General features: G+C 29.7%; 1 protein-coding gene across 2 annotated transcripts; it reads left to right on the top strand.

Moving 5' to 3' along the window:
- Positions 1-10,581: 10,581 nt before the first annotated feature.
- Positions 10,582-17,160, top strand: LOC113867112 (alpha-galactosidase-like). Of its 2 annotated transcripts, none has more exons than XM_027502139.1 (16): positions 10,582-10,728; positions 10,816-11,033; positions 13,008-13,066; positions 13,172-13,228; positions 13,328-13,362; positions 13,743-13,846; positions 13,934-14,009; positions 14,101-14,159; positions 14,232-14,297; positions 14,487-14,570; positions 14,976-15,040; positions 15,273-15,355; positions 15,470-15,560; positions 16,141-16,190; positions 16,419-16,559; positions 16,876-17,160. In XM_027502139.1, exons 1-16 carry the CDS (start codon positions 10,681-10,683, stop codon positions 16,960-16,962), a joined length of 1,323 nt encoding a protein of 440 aa, XP_027357940.1. In that variant the 5' UTR covers positions 10,582-10,680; the 3' UTR covers positions 16,963-17,160. The 2 variants fall into 2 exon arrangements, with proteins under 2 accessions (XP_027357940.1, XP_027357941.1); XM_027502140.1 differs by having other exon boundaries at positions 10,646-10,728; positions 10,821-11,033.
- Positions 17,161-17,757: the final 597 nt, after the last annotated feature.

Genomic DNA, 17,757 nt, shown 5'->3' with positions numbered 1-17,757 from the left:
ACCAAAGGAAACATATCCTCCCAATTACTCTTCTGCTCTATAATACAAGTCCGCAATAAGTCCTCTAAGGTCTGAATAGTACGCTCAAATTGACCATCTGTCTGCAGATGATATGCAGAACTCAACCTCAATTGTGTGCCCATAGCTTCTTGGAAACTCTGCCAAAACTGGGAAGTGAATCGAGGATCCCTATCAGAGATAATACTAGAAGGTACTCCGTGTAACCTGACAATCTCTCTAATGTATAATTCTGCTAATTTCTCCAAGCTAAAGGTCATGTTAATTGGCAAGAAATGCGCACTCTTGGTTTGCCTATCAACTATGACCTACACGGCATCATGATTTTTAATTGTCCTAGGTAGATGGGACATAAAGTCCATAGTCACATGGTCCCACTTTCACTCTGGAATTTCCATCGTCTGCAACTCTCTTTGAGGGCTCTAGTGCTCCGCTTTTGCCTTCTGGCAAGTCAAACAGGCTTTAATAAACTCAGCTATCTCTCGCTTCATGTCTGGCCACCAAAACATCTGCTTTAAATCTTGATACATCTTGGTAACACCAGGATGAATGTTAAGATTACCCTTATGTCCTTCTTCTAGAATTGCTCTCTTTAATTCAGTATCTCTAGGGACACAAACTCGACCTTGGCATTTGAGAATACCATCATCATCTTTACCAAAACCCTTTGTCTTATATGTTCCTAAGAGAAATACAATCCGACATAACATCGGATCTCACAGTTGTTTGTCTTTAATTTCCTGTAAGAAATTATTAGTCACCACAATTCGACTACAACTAATCTTTTCAGGTGATAAGTCCACATGTATGTTCAGGTCTCGGAATTGTTCTACCAAAAGAGTTTCACTAACTCTTAAGGAGAATGCCTGAACCACATTCCTACTTAATGCATCGGCCACCACGTTAGCTTTTCCTGGATGGTATTGGAGCTAAAAATCATAATCCTTAAGGAATTCCACCCAAAGTCTCTGCCTTATATTTGACTCTCGCTGATCAAATAAATACTTCAGACTTTTGTGATCACTATACACATCAAACTGAGCTCCATAAAGATAGTGCCGTCACAACTTCAAAGCAAAGACTACAGCGGCTAACTCAAGGTCATGAATCGGGTAATTTCACTCATGAGTTCGCAATTGGCGAGATGCATAAGCTACCACTCTCTTATCTTGCATCAACACACATCCCAATCTCTAATGGGAAGCGTCATAGTACACCTCAAACGGTTGACTAGTATCAGGGAGAATCAACACCAGCGAGGAAGTTAGTCTCTGCTTTAACTCATTAAAGCTTTGTTCACATTCCTCAGTCCATACAAAGGGTTGATTATGGCGAGTTAACCGTGTTAATGGTGCAGCTATCTTCGCGAATCCCTCTATAAATCTTCGGTAGTAACCTGCTAGGCCCACAAAGCTACGAATCTCTGTGGCTGTCTTCGGCCTTTCCCACTACAACACCGCTTAAACTTTGGAAGGATCAACTGCATTTTGTTTACCTGAAATAACATGACCAAGGAACTTCACTTCCTCTAGCCAAAACTCACACTTAGACAATTTAGCATATAACTGTCTCTCCCTTAAAACATTAAGTACAGTCCTTAAATGTTCTGCATGTTCCTCTGACGAACTAAAATAAATCAAAATATCATCAATAAAGACTATCACAAATCGATCCAGGAAAGGTCTAAAGATCCGATTCATGTAGTCCATAAACACAGCTGGAGCATTTGTGACTCTAAAGGGCATCACTATATACTAATAATGGCCATATCTAGTGCGGAAAGCAGTCTTAGGAATATCTTCATCCTTCACTCGGATCTGATGGTACCCAGACTTCAAATCAATCTTAGAGAATACCTTAGCACCTCTCAGCTGGTCCATTAAATCATCGATTCGTGGCAACGGGTACTTATTCTTAATTGTCAACTTATTCAACTTGCGATAATCAACACATAATCTAGAACTTCCATCTTTCTTTTTCACCAAAAGAATTGGTGCTCCCCAAGGCAATACACTCGGCCTAATCATTTGTTTCCGCATTAAATCCTCGATCTGCTCTTTAAGCTCCATCAACTCTTTTGACGCCATTCTATAAGGTGGTACAGACACTGACTCAGTTCCAGGAATCAAATCTATAGCAAACTCCACCTCTCTATGTGGAGGTATTCTAGGAATATCCTTTGAAAAAATCTTAGGGAATTCCCATACTACTGGTATTGACTGAAGGTTTTGCTCCACTTCTGCATTCATAACTCCCAACAAAACAAAACAAGATACTTCCTTACCTAAGAATGTTTCTACTTGGCGAGTAGTTATCAATTCCACACAGCCTTACTGCTCAGGAAAAACTAAACACCTCCTGCCCAATCAATTAGCACATGATTGGCAGTTAGCCAATCCATACACAAGATTACATCTAACCTTGACATCGGGATACATATAAGATTTACTTTGTACTTTCATCCCTCAATTACTATGGGACACCTAACACAAACCGTTGAAGTCTTAATTGAACTTAAAGTAGGTGTCGACACTACCAATTCACATCCTAGATCGCTCAACGGTAACCCTAAGTTTTTCACACAAATGTCTGCAATAAAAGAGTGCGTGGCTCCAGAATCAAACAATACAGAAAGAAGTAGCCACAGCCTCCATGGCGTGAGCCATTTAGTTCACGTCAGCAGGAGGAGGAGGGTTTGCAGCAGATCTTTTTGGTCTAGCCATCCTAATATATAGACTAGCTTAGATTACTAACGTTTAACACATTTAGTAATACCACCATATAGCTATATTCATAGATTCAGCTTACAGTGATATATTCATATTTAGTATATCATAACAATTTAATCAATTTAGCACTGAGCACAACATCATATCAGCATTTCACACAACATAGCAAACACACTTTTCTCAGTAATCATTTACAACTTAGCTTAACAACCTATTATTCACGCAGCATGACTCGCCTATAGCTCACCCCAGTATTATATACCAAAATTTCCTACATCTGTCGTGTCTGAGAACCGAGGTGATCAAGCTCGTTCCCTCACAACCTGATGATTAGAAATTATGATATATGATTCACAACTAAAATTCACATGTCTAATATGCACAACTGACGCCTAACAACCTCACCCCGTAGGTTTACCTAGACCATGCTCTGATACCACTAAAATGTCACGACTCCTTTTTGTAAGGAACCGAGAACATTGTTTCAACATCACATACTTATTTAAGATAAATAAATAATAGAGAATATAAGTATGAAATTCACTACTTATTCAAAATAAAACAAAGTTTCTTACAACAAATATCCAACAGAATAACATAATATTATATTTAGTTTATAATATTCAAAATACACAAAATTGTACTATTAGCTCCCTCTACATGAGGCCTCAAAATATAAGGAAAAAAAAGAAGACTTTGATGCAATATTACTCGACTTCAACTTCTAACATTTCTCCATTGGCCCATCAGCCTTGAAGTAGATGCAAAACCTACTACATCTGCTCACGTACCACCGTACGATCATCGCAGTACACACGCACACAACGACATAGAAAAAAATGTAAGGGTTAGCTTACAAAATAAACTAAAATCGTATATATATAACAAAAACATTATTCACAGCAACAGCCCCATGCATTACCAGCCCATCTAATGCACAGCATGAAAACGGTTTCCAACTGGTTTCACAGCCTAAGTAATCCAAAAGGAACCGAGCCAGTTTGGGAGAGATCCATTCCGGTATCTGGATCCAGACAGCACAGCACAGCAGCTCAGCATGAACTTACCATTACACGTCTACCCACCTAAACATGTAACTTGGCTCTATAATGATGCAAGACATATATCTCAGCATGATGCACATTGCTAAAATTATTTTAACAGCTTAGCTAAGGCAAGTTTAAGATAGATCAGCCAAAATCTCAGCATTTTAAATCAATTAACAGTAGTTACAGCTTAGAAAATAGCTTTTATTCAATAGATCTAACAAAATCATATCAAAACATCTTGAAATAGCATATTAAACCGTTCAAAACGTAGTTCATAGGTTAAAGTAAACTCCTCTTACCTCAGAACGATGATTCACACTAGATTTACCGAATATTACTTGTTTTATAGCAAGATTCACCGAAGATTTGACTTTAGAACAGAGTTTCTCCTAAGAACATCATGAACTTCTATGAGAAAGAGAAGAAGAAGAGAAACGAACGGTAAATCTAGCTTCAAACTTAAGGAAACTTACTTCAAATCCCTCAGAATAGACGTAAAATCTCAGATCTGGCGAGAAATTTAAGTTTAGGAGGGTTTAATATAAGAGAAAATGGTGGTATATGGCCTTAGAACCTTTGATAGAAGTAAAGGAATGAAAATTTCGTGTGAAGCCCCCTTTTATAGAAATTTTTTGAAATTTACTGTTCACCGCCGTGGACACTGTTCATGGCACTATTCACGCCAGAAATACTGTGCACGCGTACTGTACGTGTATGTGACGTCAGCCATGATGTCATGATGATGTCACTAATGACGTCAGCGGTTACTGTATATACACGATTTTTACTGTTCATACGCGATTTGCACTGTTTATAGGCAGTTTTACTGTTCATTTAACATTGTTCATACGGTACTGTCCACTTTTTTTTTTTAATTTCGAACTCCATCTAATTATATTCCAATACCAAATAATCCTTCAATTAACATTTAACAAATATAAAATATTATAGATTACTCAATAATAAATCACAAGCCTGACATTGTACAATTAGGGGGGATGTTCAATATTAATTCTTATAGTTCTGTTCGAGACATGGTTGGATAAGCTAATTAATTCTTATAGTACTGTTCAGGACATGGTTGGATAAGCTAATTCCTGTAGATGTCTATTTGCTAGGTTGTCCAAGATGCTATAACAAAATTTTGTAAGAAAATATCTCAAAAAATGGAGATAAAATGAGTTCTCAACGAAAGAATAAGTGTTTTACTACCGACCATAAGTTTCATGTTAGATGCAGTACTTATACTAGCAATTACAATCAGTATTTCACATAATAAGTCTTTGTTATTCAACAACTTTTGTTAAAACAATATTTGTAAAATTCACTATTTATTTATCCAACCATGAGGTGGATCAGTCGCTACCCATCAGATACAAAAAAAAAATGCTTCATTATTATACCTGTCGTTTTGAATAAATCATATATTAATTCTATTTCTTTGAAAATATAGAAGAAATGGGTTTATGCACCAATATTTGCCATAGAAGGTCCCAACCACATTAGATGAGAAGTTATACGATTAAACTCTAACATAATTACTCGGATATAACTAGTTCTTTTAGGTACTTGAATTTTTTCCAACTGTTCTAGTCCATTTACAGTTATTACTTTCGTGAACATAGTAGCTAAATAATCCCAATATGTTACATAAGACAAATATTGTATAATTGTTTGATTTTTTGCAATTTTTTCCATTCCTCTGTGTAAATAACCTATTGTTTCACAATTAATAACATCCTCACCATTCAAAATAACTAAATTCACTTAAGTGATTTTGGTCTTCTTCATGTAACCTTCTCCTCTCACTTTCCGTCATACCAAATACTCTCTTTCTAACCTTCATAGGGGCGCCCTAAGGCCCAGCAGGTAAGACAAAGGCTTTAGAATTCTTAAATTTTTATTTTTTTTAGTTTTAATATATCTTTAAAAATTAAAAAAATTAAATTTAAAAATAGTTTTTAATTTAATTATTAAATTTTTATTAGTATTACAAATAATATTTAACAAACCATAATTCTCAACTAATAATAACAAATTATTTTATTAATAAAAAAAAGTCTCATTTTAAATTTATTTTAATCTCTAAAAACTCTTGAGCTGCTAGTGCATATCCTACCTTCATTTATCTTCTTTCATACTCAACTCCCCTCATCCTCTCCCTACCTTATACCTATCTACTTCCTCTTCTCTTCATTTCTAACTCTTCCACCCCTCAACTTTTGCACTGCCTCTCCTCTCATCCCACCGTGTATCATCCACTTTCCTCACCTCAATCTCTCTTTTCCCTCATACTTAGCCCATATAAAAATTTCATTTCCAATAACACGCTAGCAAATATTTTACCCTTTGTTCATCCTAAATCATCTTTAAGTGCTTATGCTTTAGTTCCATGCCTCAGATTTGAAACCAAGCTCAAAGAACACTGGCATAAGAGACTCTAACATAATAAATAATTTATTTTTGTATAATTGTTTTACTTTTAGTTGCTCACATTTTCCAAGTACTAATTACATTAGACATACAAAAATATAATAAATATTTTTAATAAAATAATGTTATTATTAATTGTATAAATTCAATCCTAAAAACATCAATTGACACTTTTCTGAATATTTTAGCATGCTTATATACTTTCATTTGTATTTATCAGTCTGAGGAGATAAGATAAAATTTATTCTTATTTATATAAATATTTAAAACAATATTAATTGTTAATTCAACATTTAGAGCTGAACTAATTAAACATTCAAAAGAATTTATTATATTGGAGATATAAAAGTGAAATAGAATGTTTTCTAAAAATAAATGTAAAATATATCCTTATATGTCAAATTTCCGTCTTGCTTCATTCAATTCCAATCCTATCACAGAAAATGGTCAATTTATTGCAAAACCTTATCGCATCATAAAACGGCGATTAAAAAGAATTACAAGAAACGGGCACATTTACTTTTTAACACATACTTTTTAAATTATTTTTTCTTATTTTTAAATTAATATTTTTTTTATATTTTTTAATTTTTAATAAATTTTAATAAATAATAAAAAATGTGTTAAAGAATGTATTTTTCGTAACAGCATAATCATAACTCAAATGTGTGGCTTACGAAGTTTGATAAAAATGGTAAGAAAAGAGATAACATTAACACAACTATGACATCTCAGCTCGGTTTGTGAAAGGCAAGTTTATCATATTCAAATAGAAAATTATAATTCATATCAAATTATAAAATTAAGAGAGAAAGTAAAAAAAGATAATAAAAATTATCATAGATCTTTAAGGCTGGTGATAAATAACTAAAACTAAAAAAATATTAAATTTTTTTTATTATATTAAAAATATAAGTGTGCAACCAATATTTTATTTTTAAGAAAAAAATTATTAATAATTATTTAAATTCAACCCTAAAATTTGATGATAAAAAAATTAAAAATATTAACCTATCATTATATATATATATATATATATATATATATATATATATATATATATAGTGTTTAGTGCAATGATTTTATATTAATGCAAATCGTACCATTGCTATATATAACCCCTTATACTTTGTTAATTTAATTAATGGCACTTTCAAAATGAATAATAACAACGATTGAGACACATGGTGATGCAACGTACCAAACGACAAGCAACTCAGTTAAACGCGTACGCACTCAATTGACACATTAAATGCTTCAATTTCCATCTCACAACTTCTATTTCAGAAATTTTTAATTTCACACACATTTCACTCTTATCATTTGAAATTTTATCATGGAGTCATCATCATTGGGATCTATGATGAATTTGAACCAAGTGTTGAGAGTAAAACTACTTTGCACTTGATGCAGAGAAACAAATATCTTTCTAACATGACAAAATGATGTTATATATATTAGTTGAAGATATGAATCTCTCAATTAATTTTTATAAGAATAATCTAATTCATCATGAATTATCTATTGCTAAATCTAATAAAATATTCACCTGTGATAATTATATGAACAATTTAAAATATTTATTGTTAATCCACAGTGAGTATTTGACATATACTATCATAGAGAATATCCTCTATAAAATAATAGATGTAAAATATGAATATAATACAATTTATTTGTGGTACCCATATTTTTTCAATAAAAGTTTCCACACATACACATGAATAAAGATAACTCTAATAATAATAATAATAAAACTCTAGTCAATAATGTTAACCCCCTCCTCCCTCCACAAAAATAAACAACAATTATTATTGATGGAGCAAAGTATATCTGAAAACTAAAAAGTTATAAAAAAAGAAGGAAATGTATATAATTTCATATATACTTTCTAATCATAAAACTACCTAAAGTAGTTTCAATTAATGTGAACATTTTCATAATTAGGGTTAAATATCTAATAAGCCCTCAATTGTAATTAAATAAAGAACAACAAAGAAATTTATCGTTTTTTACTTTAACATAAATTTTAGGGAATAAAAAATAATTATCTAAAGAATGATTGACAAATAAAAAGATTAAATTCAAGTAAATCTGAACAAAAATAACTCAATTAATAAAAAAAAAACTTTGATTATTAATGAAAATCTAAATGGTTATTGAACTGGATGAATCTAATTTAATTCTCAGTGTAAAAAGAATAGTTTGTCTTTTTATAGTTAGGTTGAACTTGAAATGGTTGCTTTGTTCAAATGATTTAATGTATTTTCGAGCATGCATGCTACATGGTCTTAGACTTTTATTTATTTTTTTAAAGTTTAGATTTCTATTTTTTATTTATATTCTTTTTACCTTTCTCGTTTTTTCAAACTTTTTTATGTTGTTGAAAATCTTTTAAAGCGTGAGGTCAAGGGCATCAATTCATAGTTGTTAACATGATTGCAATACAGCTATTATATTCTTGATTCTTTCTGTGAAAAATTAATATTTCTATTATAGAAGACATGAAGAAGTCCAAAGAAAGATAACAACAGTTCATTATTACACCATGTACTATACGCAGGAAAAAGACATCTTTATATTTCCAATGATAACTCATTTTATGGACATTTGATTCTGAAATTTCGGTACGAAGTTGTTTCTTGAGATTTGATCTGATTTCTTGTTTTCATATGTTTGACAATGGGATACGGCCAAAGTTTCAAATAAACTTAAGAGATATGTCTCAATTTTGTTTAATTAAAAGATAAAATATTTAATATAATTACATTGTTGATTGATCAATGCAACGTAGAGATATACAATATTATATATTTTATTCTTATAAATCAATCACATATTTTAAGATATATTTTATTATTTCTGCATTTTTCTCCGAATCCCTTATATTATTTTAAGTTGTTGATAAGCATTTTCAAGTATTGTGTAAAATGTTTGTTTCTGCCTTTTATAAATGTTATTTTTTTTTCTCATTCAATTTATTCTGATCGTACACCTGGACGAAGTAATGGATGAATCTATTATTAAAAATTATTTATATATATAAATACTCGAATTCAAAATTTTATTTAAGTGATACCGAACTATTTATTACTCGAACTAATTTTCATTAATTATAAGTATTATCTTTAATGCAAAGAAATTTTTTTTTATTAATAAAATATTATTCATCAAATCATCAAAATTTGACAATAAATAATCGTACTTTTAAGTATAATAAAAAGACTTCAATTCCTAGTTTCTTGTATGAAAAAGATTTACTAGAAGAAGCAAATTTATTTTAGTGACACTTCAAAGACATGTATCACTTACTTTTCAAAGTTTTTTTTAAAAAACTTAAACAATAAAAATAATTAATTTTTTCAAAATAAGCTTAATTAATCATATACTATTTAATTATTTTTATAAAAGTAAACTTACAACTCATAATTTTTTAAATTTATTTTAATGGGTTTTATGATCAATTCTGTGTTACAAACCTATGAGTCATTGACATTACATGACTAATGTGACCAATATAAGATACCATGACTTTGCTGTATAACCATAATAATATTAATAATTTTGTATATTTTTATTTGTGTTCACCTTTTTTATGATAATGAATTTCATAAAACGCTAAGAGATATTATTGATATTATTTTTACTATTTTAAAATGTATTTTAAGCTGAATATTTTGAATATTTAAAATTATAAATATTGTCTATAATATTAATTTTTTGAAGAATCTATCTATATAAAAGTGTTTAATTCATTTAAAAATATGTAGACAAAGAAAATTTATATGAAAATATCAACTTAGATGCACAAATGCAATATGATAAAAGATGACTTTTTAAATAAAGGCAAAATTAAAGTTTCTGTCATTTATCTTTAAAATAGGTTTTATTTTTGTTCTCTAACTTTCTTTTTATTTATTTTAATCTTTTAACTTTTACAAAAGTTTTAAATAAGTTATTTTTTATTAAAACTTTTGTAAAAATTAAATAATTAAAGTGAATAAAAAAAGTTAAAAGATAAAATCAAAACTTATCTTAAAATTAGAGAATAAAAATATTAATTTTATCTTTAATAAAAAAATTGTCTAACATGTGTCAAACAAACCTTAAAAAATACAATATTAAATATTTATCTGATACTTTAAATAAAATAAGTAAACTTTTTTATAATTTTTTTAATTAAACTATTTATCTAAATACAAGTCTTTGTCTTTTCTCTCTAACACGAGATGAACATGTGGAAGAGAAAATGCAAATCCAATAAAGTAAAGCAATGTATGCATACAGGATTTCAGGGTAGAGAAATACACAGTGGAGTGGACAATAGATGGTTACCAAACCTCACATCAACTATATTGCTCTATAAATATTGCAAATTACTCTTCCAATATTGCTCAATAAATTGCATGACACTCTTTTAATAGCACTATCATAAGCCACCGCCAAGCTTCATGTACTTCTCTCTTCTACTTCTTGGTCACTTTTCTCCTTCACCTTTGGTACTCCTTTCTTCTATCCAAAAATTCAATAGCTTTTTGAATCTTCCATAGCCCCACACATAAAATTTTACATTTATATGTTTATAGTATAGTATATATTACATGGCACTGAAATATTCATCAAGTTGGAGATACGGGTTATCAATGGTGACCAGGCTTGCCTTGTGCCTAATTGTGATATTGAATAATACAAGTTCTTCATCTGCACGTTTATTGTTGGACAGAACCAGAGGAGTGTTCTTGCCTGGTGAGATACATAGGAGAAACTTGCTTAATAATGGACTTGGCCGAACACCCCCCATGGGGTAAGCATTTTCTTTTTTTCTTCTTCACTTTTCCCCACCAAACTTTCTTGTTTTCTTTATTATTTGTTATATATGTCCCTTAACTTTTGCATTAATTAATTAGCACACTCAAATAATTGAAAGATGATTTGAATCACTTGAAGGGTATGTTATTGTATCTGATATATATACACAGTATGTATATAACATCATAGAAAGTCCAATTGATCCGTTGTAGTCTCATTCTCATCACATGATCTATAGTTTATAAGTAATCACCTTTTCTTTAGAATGCTTATCTTCAGTGGGATGATAAGGAAATTGAGAAGGCATTTGGAAAGAGAGATAATGTATATATTTTTAAGTAATAATTTTTTATTAAAAATATTAATATATTAAATTATATAATATTTTATTACTTTTAATACAAAATTATTATATATAAATTCTTATTACTCACGTTAAAATTACAAAGTTAAAAAATCGTATGTAAAGTTTAGAACATATATTCTAATAAAAAAAATGTATAATAAAATAATAAACAATAGTATCGTGTCTTATCCTAATCTGATTCCTTTACACAAATCTATAAACAATTTAGGTGGCACCGTCATATCCCACCCACTAGATCCAATTTGGTTAATCATGAATGGCACAAGATGATGTGAGTGCTCCCATGGAAGGTCCATGGTGGTGGCATTATTTGTCTTGTAATTGATTAAGATGTAATTATGAATCTTGTTGTGGTTTTTGGAATTTTTAGTTAGTAGTTGAGCTTCACCGACTTATTGTGCATTTGGCAAATGACAAGGACACTTAATTGATGATGACTTTATTGCATCAATTAAAATCTAAGCCACAAATTACTATATTAAGGTTAAAGATGAGTTATTATGTTTGATAGTAATAGTTTTACCTAAAGCCACTTATATATTGAATAAAACAAAACTGGGTTGGTTCTTGTTCCATCTTTATTTATTGCACTCACCAATCAAGAATCTATAATCGTATAATCATCATCAAAAATAAATTAGGAGTGATGTTACAGAAATAGAACTCACATCCATACAAGTGCCCACCCAAGCTTTATTTCATAATGTTACAGCTAATGCACTATCTTTGCTACTTACAGTAGCAACCTCCATATATTAAATGGTTCATGATTGAATTTCCAACTTATTATTGAGTTTTCAATTGACCCTTCAACCACTTCTTATAGTTAGGCTAGGCCAATATAAATCTAATAACTTTTTTTTCTAAACGATCTTATCTTCAAATTTTAGGCCAAATTCTTATAACGAGTTTATGATGTTTAGTTGATAAATTAGTAAAATATAAAGTTACAGCACAAGTAAATGTAAAAGGAAATTTACTAATTTGAATAGTTTAAGTCTTATAATTTTTTTTCTCCATTTTCATTCATTTTGCCAAATTTGATTTATTTTTTATTTCATCTCGGGAAACATCTATTGTCTGTTGTTTACAGTCTTCTTATCCAAAAGAAGTAATAGCAGGATGAATTTTTTTTTTATTAATTTCCATTAAATTATATTTATATATATTTTTTTAAAAAAAGCTGTATTTGGCTAAAGCTAACAACAAATGAGAATTAAAAATGGAACTTCATTGTACATTGGACGATTGGGCTTAATGTGCTAAGTCTTGGCTAAAGCCATCGTCGGATATTTAATATATCAAATAATTAATGTTTCATTTTTATTTTGATCAAATTAATTTTTAATGTAAAAAATTTTAAAATTAATATAGAAATATGTTTTCTTTTTAACTCATGATTGAAGCCCATGTCTGCCAACTATAAAATTTGACTTTGGAAGCCTAAAATTTTGAATTTTTAAGCCTTTTTGTCATCATAAAAGAACATTTATAAAGAGATATCGATTTGTTAAAAAATGTTCTATGATTTATCAGTGATGAATTTTTTGCAAATATATGAAAATAAATATATAGTGACCAATTATTATTCATAAAATTCAGATGGAACAGCTGGAACCATTTTGGCTGTCATATTAACGAAGACTTAATTCGAGAAACAGGTAACTTAACTATACTACATGAATTTGGAATTCATATTAGTTTATTTATAATACTAGACATGTTTTACTTAATATATTTTGTGTTATATCTCTTCATTATTGTAGCTGATGCTATGGTGTCAACGGGCCTCGCTCATCTAGGTTACCAATATGTCAATATAGGTAGAACATTTAGCATTATTATTATTATTATTACTTTTGTCATTAACAGTACAAAATTAATTCAAATGAAATAATAATTTTTTTTCTTGATATTTTTAGATGATTGTTGGGGTGAGCTTAACCGAGACTCACAGGTAATACTATTATTTTATATTATTAAATTCAATTAAAAATTGTATTATCTAATATGGTTAGTTTACCTAGTTAATTTTCTGCTTATTATTATTGCATGATTTGAGTAGGAATATATGAACTTCTTGTTAGTAGATGATATATAGTTCTATTGTAAATCTTCATTTATTCTACTGGTTTGTTCTAACTTTGAAATGAGGAGAGTTTCCACAATGTTACATTTTTTATATTTATAATTATTTTCTTATCTGTTTAAAATGAGAACCTAGAGAGTGTTCAAATATATTTGCTACTTAGTGTATAACTAAGAATTGCATATAACAATATAAAAAAAAATCCCTTTATGTGATAATTAAATTTGGCTAATGTTAAATGACGGCAGGGCAATTTGGTTCCCAAGGCTTCAACATTTCCTTCTGGAATCAAGGCTCTAGCTGATTATGTTCATAACAAAGGTTTAAAGTTGGGGATTTATTCTGATGCTGGGTATAACACATTAAACTTAAAACTTTGATCTTTGTATCTCTATGATTGCTCAACCATTTTATTTTATCACTGAAAATTTCGTTGCAGAAATCAAACATGCAGTAACACTATGCCTGGATCACTAGGACATGAAGAACAAGATGCAAAAGCATTTGCTTCTTGGGTAACATGCATTGATTGGAAAGTCATTTTGCATTTATAACAACCTCTATCCTATGTAATTTTATTAATATCTAATTTCAATGATAATTTAGGGGGTTGACTACTTGAAGTATGATAATTGTGAGAATAATAATATAAGCCCCAAAGAAAGGTAAGTGGCCTTCAAATGCACACAAGAATACATGCTTCCACAATCCAGATATTGATACATTTTGTCAAACAGGTACCCACCAATGAGGGATGCTTTGTTAAACTCTGGAAGGTCAATCTTCTTCTCTTTGTGTGAATGGTGAGCCCAATTGGTGATCATTTTTCATATACATGATAGAGTTTACATATGATGATAAACTTAACTAATTCATTGAGGAATATTTATTTTGCCTAGAAGAAAGTATAATTAGCATTTCATCTACTCTATTCCTCTAAGAAGCCAAAAAATGTCCATTTTTTGTACTATTGATTGGTTTCTCAAACACAGGGGATCAGAAGATCCAGCAACTTGGGCCAAACGTGTAGGAAATAGTTGGAGAACGACAGGGGATATTCAAGATAAGTGGGATAGGTAAGCATGAATGATATGATATAAATCTGTTTATCTTCCATGTCCATATAATATGAATCTAACTTGAGGAATTTCATAATCTTGCACTCAGCGTGTGTTTGGAAACCTCAATAAGAATATTAAATCACAATGAAAGATATAACTTGTAAGGTTACAATATGTTAACATTTAAGTGAAGGCAACAACATTGCAAACTCGCCATCAATTTGGAACCTGGCCCATATTTGCATCACATTCATGCTTTATTGAACACTTGACAAGCATTTCTTGGAGAGGCTTATTTTGAATCAAAATGATAATCGAGTTAAAAGAGTTCTGTTTTTTATTTGCATAGTTGCATTATTTTGTTTCATGGTTTCATTTCTTCCTTTTCCACATGGAAAACTTATAATACTTTCTCCATAGTATGACATCTCGTGTAGATCTAAATGACAAATGGGCTTCTTATGCTGGACCTGGAGGATGGAATGGTAATAATAATTCTCACTTTCTACTAAATTACTAGTTCTCTTAGTTGACCAAAAATGAAAATTAGTTCTCTTGGACAAATAGTTATCATTCACATATTACTCAATACTTTAAAACAATTAAATTTTTCACCAAAATAGCTAAACAAATAAATATTTATGTCCATGTATAATTCCAATTTATCATATCATCTTGAAGAAACTAAAGTTCACATTCTCACATTTTGGTGTTCAGATCCTGACATGCTTGAAGTTGGAAATGGTGGCATGACAACAGAAGAATATCGTGCCCATTTCAGCATATGGGCATTAGCTAAGGTAACTTGAAACAAAACAAAATATTAATGCATGATGTTTAGACACTTGCAGTGTAATAAATTCCTTGAGGAAAATGTATTTTGCATATTAAATAAGTTTCTTTTGCATATATAGGCTCCTTTATTGATTGGTTGTGACATTCGAGCATTGGATTCCACCACAAAGGAACTACTTAGCAACAGTGAAGTTATTGCAGTAAACCAAGGCAGGAACAGACTAAAACAACCTTCTCATCTTCTCTTTATCAGAGAATGCTTTTAAAACTTTGATTTTGTTAAAATCAACTCTTAGAACTCGCATACAATAATATTACTATTTCCAATTTTATTTATTAAAAATAAGCATCTAATTCATCAAAAATAATAAAAATTAATTAAAGTTATAAATTTAAACTTTATTTCAAAAATACTCTTAGTATTAAAAATGATTAAATTGGTATGTTATATATTAAATGAATGGATTTATCTACTTTTATAAATAAAAGGTGAGTATCTTGTTAATACAACTTTTGTAATAAATAAGGATGTAAAAAATACTTAGCAATTAATATTTTTGTAAAATAAGTCTTTATTTTTTATATTTGACCAAAAAATTTTTGTAGTTATTTTTTATAAATAGGATTAGTAGTAGTAAATTTTTATTAATAAAAATAGCACTTATTTTACTTTTGTATGTTTAGTATAATAAATATTTTTTCCAATAAAATTTTACTATGATGTATAGAATCGATCCTAAGGACTAATTTTAACATTTTTCTTAAAACTAATAACCTTATGGTATTGCAGACAAACTAGGAGTTCAAGGAAAGAAGGTGACAAGTAATAATGGTTTGGAGGTAATTTCCTTTCTTGTTTTTTTAGTGCTTTGTTATGCTACTTCATGTTTTCACATAACTACAAAACTTGATGCTGGCCTAGCCTTAGTTTTCGAGTGCAATTGTTTTTTCATATTAAAATTAAGTAGACAATAGTATCCTTGAAGTAAAAAAAAAAAAAAAAAAAACCTTGTGTCTATAGTGTAAAATTTCTCAATAGAACTTCTTAAAAGAAAGGAATTGTTGCAGGTGTGGGCAGGTCCTCTCAGTCATAACAAGGTAGCAGTGATCTTATGGAACAGAAGTTCATCCAAAGCAACAGTAACTGCATCTTGGTCTGACATAGGCCTAAAACCAGGAACTTCAGTTGATGCAAGGGATTTATGGGTGGTGAGATATTCAGGGGCCATTTGCTTTGGATTATATCTTCTTCTTTTTTCATTTTTATTAAGCTTTTTATTTTAAAAAATTTGTAAGAAAAAATAGTGAAAATAACTTTTTTTTATTGTTTTTATTATTCCTTATACAAATCTTTAAGAACAAGAAACAATGAAAATAAGCTACCAATTTTTTAATTTAAAGTAAAAAATGGAATATTTTCTCAAACCAAACATTCTCTTTGTTTGACTTATTTTGTTCCTTACAATGCTAATGCTAAGCAATTAAAATACCTATTGTTTTAACTATTTATTTTTGAATTTTGCAGCATTCAACACAATCATCCATTTCTGGAGAAATATCTGCTGAATTAGATTCACACGCTTGTAAGATGTATGTCCTGACTCCTAACTAAGGTCTAAATTAAAGAAATGCATTGAAAATCATTCAATGTTCCATAGAAGGAAAGAGAAATCAGCAGGAAATTTAGTTGTCTATTGGAAATATAAAAAAAATCTGTAGAATTTATATTTCTTCCAAGGTTTCCATTTTAAATTATACATTGTCGTTGTAATTGAGATCCACTTGATTTAAATATAACATGCCTTTCAAGAATATTTTCTATCTGATAACAAGCATGATGCAGCAAATATATTAAGTGCATAGAATATTTTCAAGATATATATATATATATATATATATATATATATGTATGGTTCATATTTTTATATACTCCTGCTAGTGATTCTAATTTAGAATTAAAAAACTTGTTATCTATTACTATTTTTTCCTGTCTAACCATCCAATGGCTTTATAGTAATTTTTTATGGCAAATTGTGATTATAATTGGAGAATGTTTTGGGCTCTTTGGGTCATGTCAAAGCACGTGCCCCTTTCCTAATATTTCTTTAACCAGACAAAATCAAGATATAAGAGAGAATGGCACAAACCACACTAATAACAGACTATATACTAATACTGGTTTGTTTCTATACATCCACAGACAATTTCTTTTTCTTTTTCAACACGATACTATTAATTCTTAAAAGAATAGAGGAGAATGCAAATTCCAATAAGAAAACAAGTGGTACAGGCTAAATTTTCGTAATTGCCATCGCAATATTAAAAAATTTTAACTCCAGGTTTCGTTAATTTATATTTACAATGTTTTTAACATGTATTCAAACACACACTACAACTACGTCGCTCT

This window comes from Abrus precatorius, unplaced genomic scaffold, assembly GCF_003935025.1.
Source record: "Abrus precatorius isolate BTA unplaced genomic scaffold, Abrus_2018 Scaffold5, whole genome shotgun sequence".
In the NCBI taxonomy this organism is placed as follows: domain Eukaryota; kingdom Viridiplantae; phylum Streptophyta; class Magnoliopsida; order Fabales; family Fabaceae; genus Abrus; species Abrus precatorius.
The sequence above is the reverse complement of the archived record's forward strand: the minus strand, read 5'-3'. Positions and strand labels throughout refer to the sequence as shown.